This window comes from Anolis sagrei, chromosome 2 (genome assembly GCF_037176765.1).
Source record: "Anolis sagrei isolate rAnoSag1 chromosome 2, rAnoSag1.mat, whole genome shotgun sequence".
In the NCBI taxonomy this organism is placed as follows: Eukaryota; Metazoa; Chordata; class Lepidosauria; order Squamata; family Dactyloidae; genus Anolis; species Anolis sagrei.
This window is the reverse complement of record NC_090022.1, coordinates 297721721-297737915: the sequence shown is the minus strand read 5'-3', so window position 1 is coordinate 297737915 and position 16195 is coordinate 297721721. Positions and strand designations below refer to the sequence as shown.

General features: G+C 43.8%; 1 protein-coding gene across 2 annotated transcripts in view; it reads left to right on the top strand.

Moving 5' to 3' along the window:
* The first annotated feature begins 227 nt into the window (after positions 1-227).
* The window catches only part of NOL6 (nucleolar protein 6), a 105068-nt gene continuing 89100 nt past the window's right edge, over positions 228-16195 (top strand). The window contains exons 1-7 of one of the 2 annotated variants that reach the window (XM_067464679.1): positions 228-323; positions 2531-2770; positions 5022-5138; positions 7474-7653; positions 10236-10404; positions 10734-10868; positions 13483-13646. In XM_067464679.1, coding sequence (XP_067320780.1) covers positions 2531-2770; positions 5022-5138; positions 7474-7653; positions 10236-10404; positions 10734-10868; positions 13483-13646 — 1005 coding nt within the window. In that variant the 5' untranslated portion in view covers positions 228-323. Of the gene's footprint in view, positions 373-2530; positions 2771-5021; positions 5139-7473; positions 7654-10235; positions 10405-10733; positions 10869-13482; positions 13647-16195 lie in introns of both variants that reach the window. The other variant, XM_067464678.1, reaches the window with a different exon arrangement.

Below are 16195 nucleotides of genomic sequence, written 5' to 3'. Positions count from 1 at the left end.
ACATTTCTGAAAAGCGAGGAAAAAGACATCAAATGGCAATTAGGGAACAAACGGAATGTGATTCTCTACTATTTTTATATCTCTATGTTCCGGGGCGTGGCCTGTAACAGACTAAGGCGCTGATAGGCTCCCTCTGCATTCGATTGGGGCGTGGCCTCAGACAATCCTCCAATTGAAAAGAGGGGGGTGACGTATTTCCTTTCCAACCAATCAGAAACCGGGCTCTGTCTAGATTCCGGAAGTGAGCGAAGGCAGTGCCTGTTTCCACGTGGTTGGGCTGGAACTCCTTCTTCCATGCGGAGGCAGAACTCTGGCGGCTGAAGGTGGGTCTCTCCTGGGATGGTCTTTTCGGGAAGCCCTTCTCCATCAAGGGTATGGAAGCTGTGTCTTTAAAGCCTTAGTGCTTCCCAGAGGGCATCTACACTGTAGAATTAATCCGGTTTTGTGTCCCTTTTAACTGCCATGGCCCAATGCTTATGGAATGATCAGTGTGGCCGTTTTACAAGACGTCTTCTGATAAGAGTGTTGGGAATTCCCAGGATTCCATGGTATTGAGTCGTGGCAACTAAAGTGGTTTGTTTATTTATGTGTCAGGAGTGAACCAAAACACTTGTATTGCATCCAAACAAACAAAACACAAAATTTGCAGACTTGGTATTCTATTAAATGTCCTTTGACCAGTATCTGGCCACTTGGAGTGCCTCTTGTGTTGCTGTAAGAAGGTCCTCCATTGTGCTCAGGTTGTATTGCCGCAGGTGGTCTGTGGTTTGCCCTTCTCCACACTTGCATGTCGTGGATTCCACTTTGTGCCAGAGCGCAGTCTGTTCAGCGCCTTCCAAGTCGCCCAGTCTTGTTTATGCCCAGGGGGGAGTCTCTCATTTGGTACCAGCCATTGATTGAGGTTCTGGGTTTGAGCCTGCCACTTTTGGACTCTCGCTTGCTGAGACGTTCCAGCGAGTGTCTCTGTAGATCTTAGTAAACTATTTCTTGGTTTAAGGCATTGGCGTGCTGGCTGATACTCAAACAGGGGGTAGGCCGGAGATGTCACTGTCTTGGTCCTTTCACAATTGGCTGCTACTTCCCGGCGGATGTCAGGCGGTGCAATACCAGCTGCCGCTTTTGGACTATCACTTACTGAGGCGTTCCAGCGAGTGTCTCTGTAGATCTTAGAAAACTTGATTTCTTGAAAATGAAATCATAGAATCAAAGAGTTGGAAGAGACCTCATGGGCCATCCAGTCCAACTCCCTTCTGCCAAGAAGCAGGAATATTGCATTCAAATCACCCCTGACAGATGGCCATCCAGCCTCTGTTTAAAAGCTTCCAAAGAAGGAGCCTTTGGAAGGAGCCACACTCCGGGGCAGAGAGTTCCACTGCTGAACGGCTCTCACAGTCAGGAAGTTCTTCCTCATGTTCAGATGGAATCTCCTTTGAATGCAATATTCCTCCTTTTTGGCAGAATGGAGTTGGACTGGATGGCCCATGAGGTCTCTTCTAGGATTCTATGATTCAAGTTGTTGACGTGCTGGCTGATACCCAAACAAGGGGTGGGCCGGAGGTGGGCCTTGGTCCTTTCTCTATTGGTTGCTACACCCTGGCGGATGTCAGGTGGTGCAATATTGACTAAATAGTATGATTTCTCCAGTGGTGTCGGCCGCAGACAGCCCATTATAATGCAGCATGTCTCATTAAAATCCACATCCTGTATAGACTACTGCAACACGCTCTACATGGAGTTGCCTTGGTCCAACAGGTGGCAACCAGGTTGCTCACCGGAGCAGCATTCAAGGAGCATACAACTCCCTTGTTAAACTAGCTCCACTGGCTGCCACTCTGCTACCGAGCACAATTCAAAGTGCTGGCTTTGGCCTATAAAGCCCTAAATAGTTCCAACCCAGCTTACCTGTCTAAATGTATCTCTCCCTATGAACCATCTTGGAGTTTAAGATCATCTGGGGAGGCCCTGCTCTTGGTCCACTGGCGGGGACGAGAGGCAGGGCCTTCTCAGTTGTGGCCCCTTGGCTGTGGCATTCTCTCTCTAAGGATATTAGATCAACCCCTTCCCTCCTGACCTTCTGCAAAAAACTGAAAACATGGCTTTTTGAACAAGCTTTTGGGAACCTAGTTGCAATAGATAAACACGGAACTATGTGAAATACTGGAATGACTTAGATGATGTTTCTGGGATGACGTGGCTAATAGTGAAAGTAGTGGTTTTATATGTTTTTATATGTTTTAATGTATGTTATTATTCTGTTTTAAATGTTTATTGTAATTTTTACATTTATTTATTCATTTTGTATCAAAAGCATTGCATAAATTAATATAAAACTGATAAAAATAGGTGTGCAGGCGGCTAAATATCTTTTGACCAAAAACGGACAACGGTATTATCTGTAGCCTTTCACATTGTTTTAATGGCATCGAATAGCAGCCTGTGTCGTAAAGCCGCCTTGAGTCACTTTCAGGTTCGAGAAAGGCAGGGTAGAAATGTCATAAATAAATATGTTTTTTTTCCTCATTAATTTCAGATGCCTGAAGACACAGAACAAGATGAAAGCCTGGAAGGAGAGGAAGGTGATGAAGGCAATCCGGGCTTCTCCAAGGAGGGGAGAAAACCAAGAGCGAGGAAAAGATCTTCCGCCTCAGAAGGCATCCTGAAGCCGGTGAAGCTGTGCAAGGCTGAGCTCTACAAGCCGCCCACCAACGAAGAACTCAGCCGCCTTAAAGAGACGGAGAACCTCTTCCATTCCAACCTTTTGCGGCTGCAGGTAAAGCAAGATTAACAAAGCCTAACTGAGCAGGACATCTCTTTCTTGCAGACTATTTTGTTTAGATCATGTCAGGGGCTTCTGTGGGTTTTTTTTTAAAAATTTTTTAAATCTGAATTGTTTTTAATACTAAAGATGTTTAATACTGTTTTAATATTTTAGGTTTCTATGTTTAAATTGTAATGTTTTTAATGTTAGCTGCTTTGAGTCTCCTTATGGAGAGAAAAAGCAGAATAATAATAATGTAGACTCTGCAAGGAAGCAGATGAAACAATAGATCACATACTCAGCTGCTGCAAGAAGATTGCGCAGACAGACTACAAGTAGAGGCACAACACCATTGCTCAGATGATTCATTGCAACCTCTGCCACAAATACCATCTGCCTGTGACGAAGAACTGGTGGGATCACAAGCCGGAAAAAGTTACAGAGAATTAACACATCAAACTACTCTGGGACTTCCGAATTCAGACAGAGTTCTGGAGCACAATACTCCGGACCTCACAATTGTGTTAAAAAACCAAGTATGGATTGTCGATGTTGCAATCCAGGTGACAGCAGGATTAACGAGAAACAACTGGAAAACCTGACACGATCTGAGGATTTAAAGATCAAACTGCCAAGACTCTGGCACAAGCCAGTCAAGGGGGTCCCAGTGGTGATTGGCACACTGTGTGCAGTGCCTCAAGACCCTGACCTGCACTTAAATACAATTGGTGCTGACAAAATGGACAGCTGCAGAAGGCCACCTACTGGGATCTGCATGCATTAATTGCCAATACATCACACAGTCCTAGACACTTGGGAAGGGTCTGATGTGTGATCCAATACAACAACCAGCAGAGTGATCTTTTCTGCTGTGGGCTCAGCAAAATACTCCACTTTGGCAGGAAAAACAAAATGCAAAGATACAGAATGGGGGACAATGCCTGGCTCTAGAGCAGTACGTGTGAAAAAGATCGTGGAGTCCTCGTGGGGAGGAAGTTGAACATAAGCCAACAATGTGATGTGATGGCAAAAGAAGCCAATGGGATTTTGGCCTGCATCAAGAGGAGCATAGTGTCTAGATCTAGGGAAGTCATGCTCCCCATGCTCTATTCTGCTTTGGTTACACCAAACCTGGAATATTGTGTCCAATTCTGGGCACCACAATTGAAGAGAGATATTGACAAGCTGGAAAGTGTCCAGAGGAGGGCGACTAAAATGATCAAGGGCCTGGAGAACAAGCCCTATGAGGAGCGGCTTAAGGAGCTGGGCATGTTTAGCCTGAAGAAGAGAAGGATAAGAGGAGATATGATAGCCATGTACAAATATGTGAGAGGAAGCCACAGGGAGGAGGGAGCAAGCTTGTTTTGTGCTTCCTTGCAGACTAGGACGCAATGGAACAATGGCTTCAAACTACAAGAGAGGACATTCCATCTGAACCTGAGGAAGAACTTCCTGACTGTGAGAGCCGTTCAGCAGTGGAACTCTCTGCCCCGGAGTGTGGTGGAGGCTCCTTATTTGGAAGCTTTTAAACAGAGGCTGGATGGCCAACTGTCAGGGGGGATTTGAATGCAATATTCCTGCTTCTTGGCAGAATGGGGTTGGACTGGATGGCCCATGAGGTCTCTTCCAACTCTTTGATTCTAGGATTATGATCACTCTGCTGGCTGTTGTATTGGATCATATGTCGGACACTTCCCAAGTGCCTAGAACTGTGTGATGTATCGGCGAATAATTTCAAATCATGATAATAATTTCAAATAATAATAATATTAACAACAACAAAAATTATAATAGACTCGTAGAATTGGAAAGGAACCACAAAGGCCATCTGGTCCAACCTTCCGCCATGCAGGAATATACAACTGAAGCACCCAAGAAAGATGCTCAGCCAACTTCTGTTAAAAGATGTTTAAAGATAGGGAGTCCACCACTTTCTGAAATATTCTCTTCCAGCTTTTACAGTAAATATGTTCTTCCTAATGTTTATTTGGACTCTATTGTCATTTTAACCCATTGGTTCATGTTTTTGTCAAAAACAAAAGAGCTTGATCTTCTGTGTGACCTTCCTTCAACTATTTAAAGATACCTATCACATCTTTTCTCCAAGCGAAACTCAATCGTCTTCTTCATAAGGTTTGGCACAGTTGCCCTTCTTTGGGCACTTTCCAACTTGTCGATATCCTCCTCATTTAGTTTTTAATTAGAGTGAAACCAGAGAAGGAGACTGCTGTGTTGCCTCATGCCGTTTCCTCCTTCTCCGCAGGTAGAAGAGCTTTTGAAAGAGGTGACCCTCAAGGAGAAGAGGAGGCAGAGAATTGATTCCTTCCTCCATGAGATCAATGCCTTGCTGAGCAAAATCCCAGAAGCTCCGGAAAGAGATGTACGTCTGAGATTCATGCGGTTTTGTGGGAATGTTCTGTGCATGATTACTTAGAGGCAGGTCTCCGTGGGGTTGGCTCCTTTTGTAATTGTTTTCAGGGTTGCAGCTTTCCATCAGCATTGGGTTTAATGAATTCCTGGGAAGAACAAACCCAGATAGAAGGTGGCATCCTTTGGTCTCAAGCTACACTGAAATGCCACATTTGATAAGCAGCTGCAGATCTTGGGCTACAAATACGTGAGAATAGCACATTATAGGTTGACAACAGTGAGTCCATAGGTGCACCTACACTGTATTTAGTTATTTATTTATTTGCGACATTTCTATGCCGCCCTTCTCACCCCGAAGGGGACTCAGAGCAGCTTACAAGGTATATATTACATACAATATATTATATTATTAGCATAGTACAATATCAGCATTAAACATTGCTATATTGCACCATACCACTACATCGTAATATTATTTGTAATATTACATGTAATGTAAATATATAATTATAATATGTTATAATTATTATATTGCATTACATTATAATATTATAAATATTAAAGATTAAAGGTAAAGGTTGTCCTCTGACATTAAGTCCAGTCATGTCTGATTCTGGGGTGTTGTTCACATCTCCATTTCTAAGACAAAGAGCCGGCGTTGTCCATAGACACCTCCAAGGTCATGTGGCCAGCATGACTGCATGGAGCGCCGTTACCTTTCCGCCAGAGCGGTACCTATTGATCTACTAATATTTGCATCTTTTCAAACTGCTAGGTTGGGAGAAGCTAGGGCTGATAGCGGAAGCATATATACGTACATATATATTATATTGTATATAATATATAATATATTACATTGTATTATAATATAATGTATGTATATTATGTTGTTTATTGTATATACATATATATGTACATACAATATGTTATATATATGTTATATATATATATATCTTATATTATATATATAATATAGTATGTTATATTCTATTATAATTTAATGTATATTATATTGTATGTTGTATATACATATATATTATATGTATATACAATATTTATATACACACACACACACACACACATATATATATATATATATATAAAATTATATATTAGAATAGCACAGGAGATAATACAATGGAATTACTCTCCAAAACGTAATATTCCTAAACTGCTTTTTGAATACTGGCCACCGCGGGAGCTGTCGCTTCATCATCCACTTATGACACAAATGGAGTACTTCCTCATTCTTTTGCACACTGCTGGAGAGTTTTATGGCGTTGTAAATTAGTTAAATTAGCCTCCCTGCATAAGCGGTACCTAAATTTCTTACTTGACCAATGCAACCGTCTTTTGGGCTGCAAAGGTCGACAGCAAGCTTGACAAATGGCCGGAAGCTCACTCTGACCCGGGCTGGCTTCGAACTCATGACCTCTCGGTCAGTGGTGATTTGAATGCAGCTGACTCCCAAGCAGCTGCGCCACAACCCGGTCCAATATAGATGCAAGAGGTTTTATTGCATCTATATCTATATAACTGTAATAACAGTTAACCCAAAATCTGAAATACAGATATATCTTGGGCATGGTACCCAATTCTGAACGTGGAAGCCATTTTTGCTTCATATACACCTTATACACATAGCTTGAAGGTAATTTTAAACAATAAAGCAGTGTGTCACATTGCCAGGGCTCCGCCTTATTTAGGTAGAGATGAACCAAACTCACAGTTTTATCAAACAGTTTAATTAAAACAGCACTTACTTGCTGGCTGTTTAATAGACCAAAATATAAAACACAAAGATAGCACTCAGCTACAGAATAAACAAAATCTAATAACAAAAATTACTTCGTAGTCAAAAGGGTCCAGTCCAGTGGTCAAACGCCGAGAGTTCAATAACAGAGTCCAGGGATCAAGAGTCTATACCATAGTCAAAAGCCAGTCCAAAAGTTCAAGGTTCCAGGGTTCCAAGATTACAGGAGACAGGTCAGGATACCGAAAAATCCAACAAACCTGGGGGGAAAACCAGCAGCATCCACCACCAAAAATACAACAGATACTTTTCTCCCAAAGATCACTCTCAAGGTTAGCTCAGCAACTAGAGTAGACAATGTCAGATTGTATCCCAGAAAAGCGATGCTCAGCCTTTATATTCAGGCACTTGTGGCCCATCAATAGCCATTTTCTAGGCTCAGAGAGGAGGCTTTCCTTGGAGCTGTTTCCGGAAACACTATTTTGCTGCCTAGCTTCAGGTTCCAGCTTCTGAGCTTCAGCTTTGGCCTCACATGATGAAAATAATTGGAGCCTTGCTTTACCTTTCCATGCCCCTTGTTGCCTCCTTCCAGATCACGGACCAGTCCTGGCTCCCAAAAGGAGTGAAGGTGCCTCTCCTGCAGTTTCCTTTCAACGTCAAGGGCAAGTTCCGCTTCTTGCCACCTGCGGAGGTGAAGGTAGTGGGGAGTTACCTGTTGGGCACCTGCATCAAGCCCGAAGTCAACGTGGACGTGGCTCTGGTCATGCCCCGGGTGAGTGCTGCCTGGACTGAGGAGCAATGGTATTTATGCACCCCATTTTCATCCCGTTTTGGGACTCAGATTCAGAAAAGGCTAGCCTTCTGAGAAGCTGTTCATACTAGGTGCCATTTTTATTCTTCCAGATATTTTAGTTAAGACTAGGAAGTAAGAGTCAGGCCTGCAACAGATTGCCATTTGTGTTATCCAAGGCTTTCATGGCCGGAATCACTGGGTTGCACTGAGTTTTCTACCAGGCTTCAGCCTCTTCCACTCTATGCCCACCTCGGCTGTCAGTGCGACTGTTGCATCCCAGTTCAAGAAACGAGACCATAAGATTAAATCCACCACACTGGACTGTAGGAAAAGCAATCCTTGTTTATTGATGAAAAATTGGTTACAAAAGAAAGGTAAATGCTAAGTCAAAAAGCCACAGAAAAACACAGCAGTCAGTAGAATCTCTGAACTTGAGCAAAATTTCAAAAGCCACAATACCAGAACCAGGAATCTGTTAGCCTTTTACTAACCATGAACTTGATAACTAAGCCTCTGGGATTACCAGCAATGAAACACAGGAATTCTGCCAAGGCACAGCCACAGTCCCAAACGTTGCTTGATCTAAAGAGGCACCCGGCAGGAGGCCTCTTAAACCAAAGAAGCTGTTCTTTGAAACGCCCCTTGACTTTGACTTCTGGGCCTGTCTCTCCTGTAAACGATGTGACCTTCGTAGAAACTGGGAAATATTTCTGTCTCTAACTATCTGTTCTCTTCGGTCCTCATTAAAAACCCCAGGTGGAGAGATATCACTGCTAATGATATCAGGGCTAACTTCAAAAACATTTTCCTCCAGCTGTTGAGTTTCATTTTCATCTCCTCTGACCTCTGCATCAACAACAGATTCCACACTGTCAGGGTCAGGGAGAGCTTGCTCAGTTGGAAAAACAATCAGAGAATACAGTTCATACAGATCAGGATCAGGCTGAACCCCAACAGCGGCGGAGGAGGAGGTGATATACTCTGCGTCACCTTGTCCTCTGCCGCACTGACAGCTGAGGTGGGCCTGGAAGAGCCCCTTGGTGAGGCTAAAGCCTGACAGTGGGAGCCAAGTGGCAACTGCTGCAGCTATGGACGCCCTGCTCCAGCGCAGGGGAGCTGCCCACCTCCTTCACATGTTAGGAGTCTCCATCTTGTCTTGGATGCAAAACAGGGATGTTTTGCACCCAAAACAGGAAGTGATGAGCATGACGGTTGGCTGGCTGTGGCGGAGCCTGGCTGCCAGTGGAGGGGAGCTGAGAAGCTGCCTCAAGGCCCAGGAAAGGAGGCTTCGGAGCCTGAAGAGGCTGGCAAATAGCAAGAGGGGTAGTCTAATACGGCGAGTATATTCAAAAATTGAAATTTTACATTGAAAAGTTGGGCGGTTGTCTTATGCGCCCAGTTGTCTGGGATGCCGGAAAATACGGTAAATAAATTGCCTTGATATCATCTGTAGCTTGGGGGTCCTCCTGGACTCAATGCTGTCGCTTGATGCTCAGTGGTGGCCGGAAGGGCCTTTGCAGAACTCAAACTTGTGCGGCAGCTGCGACCATACTTTGTGAAGTCTGACTTGGCCAGGGTGGTCCACGTCTTGGTTACATCCAAACTGGACTATTGCAATGTGCTCTACCTGGGACTGCCCTTGAAGACAGCCCGGAAGTTTGATCTGGTACAGTGGGCGGTAGCCAGGCTCCTTACTGGAGCAAACTATAGGGAGCATACAACACCCCTATTAAAACAGTGTCATTGGCTGCCGATTAGTTGCCGGGCCAAATTCAAGGTGCAGGTCATGACCTATAAAGCCCTAAACGGTTCGGGCCCCGCCTATCTCCGCGATCGCATCTCCTTCTATGAACCAGCACAAGCTCTAAGATCTTCTGGGGAGGCCCTCCTCTCAGTCCCACTACAGTCTCAAGCGTGTAGTGGGACCGAGAGGAGGGCCTTGCAATGTTGCATACAAAAACATACAGTGCAAGAAACTTACATAGTCTTTGTGAGTAACGCAAAATAAGGCATCTTCATCTTAAGTCAAATGAGAAGGCAAAACATAAACCTTGAGCAAACAGCTATTCCACTATAGCCTCCTTTAGAACAGCATAACAGATTCTCTCTAACCTGCTCCTCAGAGAAGAGCCTTTTAGCATAGTTCTCCCCAGAGAAAAAGCTCTCCAGAAGTGTATTCTAAAAACCTATACAGTTATACCATATCAGCTGTGTTCCAAGATTGCTGGTTGACCTACATTACCAGCTGCACATAATAATTACCATCATAAGGTTTTTCTTCAACACACACACACGGTCCTTCTACAATTTACTGTAACACCTTTGTGTACTTAAACAACTGGATGTAAAAAATATTAAAATACATTAAAAAGTTTAATTAGAACATTATTGTGGTCATTGATTGAGGTTTTTGTTATTTCTCTACCTATCACCTAATGTCAGGTAATGGCTCCCTGCTCTGTGGAACATTGTCTTCAGGAAGTCCTCTCTAATGATGGAATCATGTTTTAGGTTGTTTTTGAACGTCATAGGAAATATGTGTGGTTTGTGTATCTTTTTAGGAAGTCTTCCAAGACAAGGACAACCTTAACCAGCGCTACCACCGGAAGAGGGCCCTCTACCTGGCTCACGTTGCCCACCACCTGGCCAAGAAGAAGCTCTTTGGCAGCGTCAAGTTTGCCTACATGAATGGCAACCATCTTAAGCCTATTGTGCTCTTGCAGCCTCAAGGTGGGGGCTTTACTCCTTTTAATTATTCATTTATTGGGGCTGGCTTTCTAATTTTTATTCTTCTCAAAGTCTACCGCTTTATAGGTGAAGATAACTAGTTTATTGTATGGGTTAGCATGTCTGCAAAATCCTGAAAACCATGAATTGGGTTTGTCTGATTTAGAATGTTCCTTTGATTCACAAGGATGGCCATCTTCTGGGAATGCTTTGGTTGTGTGTTCCTGCATGGCAGGGGGTTGGACTGGATGACCCTTGGGGGTCTCTTTGAACTCTATAATTCTACAAGAACAACTTTCTTAATGTCTTCCTCGCGTTCTTTGGACTTATAGGGAAAGATGCCAAGATGGTGACCGTCCGCCTCTTCGCCTGCCCTGCCCAAGATGTCTTCAAGCCCAGCCGCTTGCATCCCAGCAAGAATAATGTCCGCACTGCCTGGTTCACAGAGAAGGACTCACCTGTGGCAGGTAGGTTGGCTGCTTGTTTATCCAGCAGCTAATTAAATAAATATTCCTCGAGTCAGTGTGTGACTTGCCCAATGACCAAAAAGGGAATCACACTTACTGTCTATAGCAGTGGTTCTCAACATGTGGGTCCCCAGATGTTTTGGCCTTCAATTCCCAAATATCCTAACAGCTGGTAAACTGGCTGAGATTTCTGGGAGTTGTAGGCTAAAACACCTGGGGACCCACAGGGTGAGAACCACTGGTCTATAAGATGAGTGCATCTGTGTTGTAGAATTAGTGCAGTTTTGACACCACTTTAACTCTCATGGCTCAGTGCTTTGGAATCGTGACCATTATAGTTTCCCAATGTTTTAGCCTTCTCTGCCAAAGAGTCCTGGTGCCTCACCAAACTACAACTCCCAGGATTCCATAGCAGTTAAAGTGGTGTCAGCTGCACCCATATCTTGGGAAGTCACCGGGATTGTGGCGCAACTGTCTGAGTGTCAGCAGCATTAAGATCACTTCTGACCACAAGGTCATGAGTTCGAAGCCAGCCCGGGTTGGAGTGAGCTTCCGACCAATTGTGTAGCTTGTTGTCGACCTTTGCAACCCGAAAGACAGTTGCATCTGTCAAGTAGGAAATTTAGGTACCACCTATGTGTGGGGAGGATAATTTAACAAAATTTATCAGGCCATAAAAAAGACTCCAAGAAAGCACTCCAGCAAAAAGCATGCGGGGAATGCGGAAGTACTTCATCAGTGTCACAGATGGACGATGAAAGCGACAGCTCCCCTGGCGGCCAGAAAAAGTTAAATAGCATCTGACTGTTTTTCTATATCTGTTGTGTGTCTTTGGCATTGAATGTTTGCCATATATGTGTACATTGTAATCCGCCCTGAGTCCCCTGCAGGGTGAGAAGGGTGGAGTATAAATACTGTACATAAATAAGTCAGACTTGGTCATGGTGGTCCATGCTCTCGTTACATCCAGGATAGACTACTGCAGCGTGCTCTACGTGGGGTTGCCTTTGAAGACGGTTCTGAAGCTTCAAATAGTCCAAAGAGAGGCAGCCAGGTTAATAACTGGGGCGGCATACAGGGAGCACACAACTCCCATGTTACGCCAGCTCCACTGGGTACTTGTTTGCAACCGGACACAATTCAAGTGCTGGCTTTGGCATATCAAGCCCTATATGGCCCTGGCCCAGTTTACCTGCCTGAACGCATCTCCCTTTATGAGCCACTGCAGAAATTAAGACATTCTGGGGGGCCTTGCTCTTGGTCTTGCCACCGTCACAGGCATGTTGGGCAGGGATGAGAGACAGGGCCTTCTCAGTGATTGCCCCCTGGTTATGGAACTCCCTTCCTGGCAATATTAGATCAGCCCCCTCCCTCCTGTCCTTCAGAAGGATGGTGAAGACCTGGTTGTGGGACCAAGCCTTTGAGGCGGTGCAGTGAGGCAAAATGGTGTCCTGAGATGGTTTTTAAGCAACTTTTAATGTGAATAATAGTGATTTGGCACGTTGATTTATTGTTAAATGTTTTATTTGATGGATTTGTATAATGTTTTAAATGATTTTTATTGTTTTAATTGTAATTCTTGTGGTGTATATGTTGATAGCATCATTTGATGCTAATAATAATAATAATAATAATAATAATAGTTTATACACCGCCACCATCTCCCCAAGGAGACTCGGGGTGGCTTACATGAGGCCAAGCCCAACAACACATCAGTAAAAACAAAACAAAACAAAAAACAAAATGGCCACCCTGAGTCTCCCTTGTGGGGAGAAGGGTGGGGTAGAAATGTATGAAATAAATAAAATAAAATAGATTTTAATGTTTGTATATATTTATGGTTTTATGTCCCAGTATTGAATGTTTGCCGTATTTATTTATTTATTTATTTACAGCATTTATATTCCTTCTCACCCTTCAGGGGACTCAGGGCGGATCACAGTGTACACATATATGGCAAACATTCAATGCCAATTTTTGACATACAACATATATAGACATAGACAGAGGCTATTTAACTTTTCCTGGCTGCCAGGAGAGCTGTCGCTTCGATCGTCCATCTGGCACACTGATGAAGTACTTCCGCATTCCCTGCATGCTTTTAGCTGGAGTGCTTGCTGGAGCTTTTCTTTATGGCCTCATAAATCAGTTAATTTAGCCTCCCCACACTTTAAGGTGGTACCTTATTTTCCTACTTGACAGATGCAACTGTCTTTCGGGTTGCATAGGTCGACAACAGGCTACACACAATCGGTTGGAAACCCACTCCAACCCGGGCTGGCTTTGAACTCATGACCTTTTGGTCAGAGTGATCTTAATGCAGCTGACACTCAGCCAGCTGCGCCACAATCCCATCCAAGTACTAACCAGGGCTAACCCTGCTTAGCTTCCCAAATCAGATGGGATCTGGTGTCTTTAGAATATTCTGACCCTTCTGATTCATCTGCGCCACAATGTTGTGCTCTGCCCTGAGTCCCCTGAGTTGGGGTGTGAAGGGCAGAATACAAATGCTTTAAATAAATAAACTATATTTATTCTACAGTGTGGACATAACCCCAGGTTTGTCCTCCCAGTGGCTTTGGTTAAATTTTCTTTTTGCTTGTGTCTTTCCCAGGAGCTGTTGAGCCCCCGACTCCTCACTACAACAACTCCATTTTGTGGGATTTGGGCCTGGCACCCAACTTGGTATTTCTCTCTGAGGCAGCCAGCGGTTTCCAAGGCATGCGGGATGGAGTCTGCCTCCTCAAAGTGTGGCTGCGTCAACGGGAACTTGATAAGGTGGTTATTGTTATTATTACCATATTTATATTCTGCTTTTATCTCTTAATTGAGATGCAATGCAACAAAATGTAATGGGGTTCCCGGCAAGGTTGGGCTGTGTATGGGATTCCAAAATAGAAAGGTTGCATGAGCTCTTCTAACAAAGTACGAATGTGCATATCCATTGATTTGTCTATTGTAATATTTTTGCTGCCCTTGTGATTTGTAGCTTGAAACCAGTTTAGCAGCCATGGTTAAATGTATTGTCGAAGGCTTTCATGGCCGGAATCACTGGGTTGTTGTAGGTTTTTTCGGGCTATAGGGCCATGTTCTAGAGGCATTCTCTCCTGATGTTTTGCCTGCATCTATGGCAAGCATCCTTAGAGGTAGTGAGGTCTGTTGGAACTAGGAAAATGAGCACAATTCAAAGTGCTGGTGTTGACCTATAAAACCCTAAACGACTCCGGCCCTGTTTACCTCTCCGAATGTATTCTCCCCTACGAACCATCAAGATTACTAAGGTCATCTGGAGAGGCCCTGCTCTCGGTCCCACCAGCCTCGCAAGCGCGCCTGGTGGGGACGAGAGACAGGGCCTTCTTGGTGGTGGCCCCGCGACTCTGGAACTCTCTCCCTCTGGAGATCAGAACCGCCCCATCCATCCTAACATTTAGGAAACGGGTGAAGACGTGGCTGTGGAGTCAGGCCTTTGAGGAATGAGACAACACCATAGGACTCTGGGTGGAAGTTGATGTAGATCCATCTTAATAGGACGACTGACCACTGTAGTTTTATATTTAGTGTATTTTAAAGTTAATGTGTAATTTGTGATATATGATATTTTAATGAATGTATATGTTTTTATGGCTGTAAACCGGGCTGAGTCCCTCAACGAGGTTGAGAAGCTCGGTATACAAAACTGTGAAATAAATAAATAAATAAATAAATATCTGTGGAAAGACCAGGGTTGGACAAAGGTCTCTTGTCTGCTGGAGCTAGGTGTGAATGTTTCAAATGACCACCTTGATTAGCATTTGATAGCCTGGAAGTGCCTGGGGCAATCTTTTGTTGAGAGGTGATTAGACTCCCAGATTGTTTTCCCTCTGCTGTTTTTGTGGACAATTTCATGTGGACAATTTCAACAGAAAGGAGGAAACCATGAAAATGAACAAAATCTGGCTATCAGTATTAAAAAAAACTCTAAAATTAAAATAGCAGGCTATAAAGGCACGAGTATGGCAAACAATATCTCTGGACAGGGGGTAGAAAACAAATCCCACCAACTGTCCCTCCAATATAAAGAATTCACTGGCACCTATATAACGTTTGAGGGGATGTCGCTCTATTTAACTTTCGCTGCCACCATAAACTACAAAGTATAGGAACACCCTAGCTGTTCAAAATATTAAAAAGGGGTTTAAGATCACCAAGCACTTTATCTTCTTATGTGCTTCTTTAAAGGAAAACACGTTGAGGTTGATTGAAAAGAACTATAGCCACAAATGGCACACTTGACTCAGGCTTTTTAAGTTTAAAAATAATCAAGAAAAGTTTATTGATGGAATACAGAATGAAGTAAATGCTGTTAAAAATCTTGGTGGTTACAGAGGAAATTCTGGTTTGTCTTGCAAGCGTAACGGTTACATGTGAATGGTTCTTTCTTCGTTACAAATATAGAGAGTTTCTTCTCTTTAAAACCAAGTGCACTTGACAGGATCTGAATTTCTGCCAAGATACAACTGTAGCTTAGCTACCCTCAACTGTGGCCTAGCTAACTACAAATCCAGCTATCTTTCCCTGATAGCTGTACCAGTTTGCTACAGCTTCTTTTGCTGGCAAACCTAAGGCAAACTGCCTTCTCTTAACACGAACTCCTAAACTACCTTCCTACACTAATCCCTAACAACAACAGACTGACTGAAAAAGCCTCTTTCTTTCCCTCCAAACCTTGCTAATCTCCGCCCCCTTTTCTAAACCAATCCTGGCTGTTCTAATGCTAACTCAGGCCTAGGACACTCCCCCTCTCTAAAATGGTGTTTTCCCTGAACTAAAATGGCTACTGCTGCCCTCTGCCAGGCCTTCTAAAGCTGCAACTGACTGGCCTGCTTCTCCTAGGCCCTGCCATCCAGGCTGGCAAGGTAAGGGATCTTTACACAGGCTATCAAATGCTAATCAAGGTGGTCAGTTGAAACAGTCACACCTAGCTCCTCTACCTCTGAGGATGCTTGCCATAGATGTAGGCGAAACGTCAGGAGAGAATGCCTCTAGAACATGGCCATATAGCCCGAAAAAACCTACAACAACCCATGGCTCAATGCTATGAAATCATGGGAGTAGTAGCTTTGCAAGGTCTTTAGCTTTCTCCCATGATCCCATAGCATTGAGCCATGGCAGTTAAAGTGGTGGCAAAGTGCATTTGTTCTACAGTGCGCAGAGCTTGTTTTAGCCAAGTCTCATGCAAAAGACACCCAGGGAAAAGGAAAAAAGGAACAGAAAAAGCTTTACTCTTACCAGCAGAGGCATAAACTTGCAGTCCCGCATACAAAATCAAACAGTGCAATAAACTTATA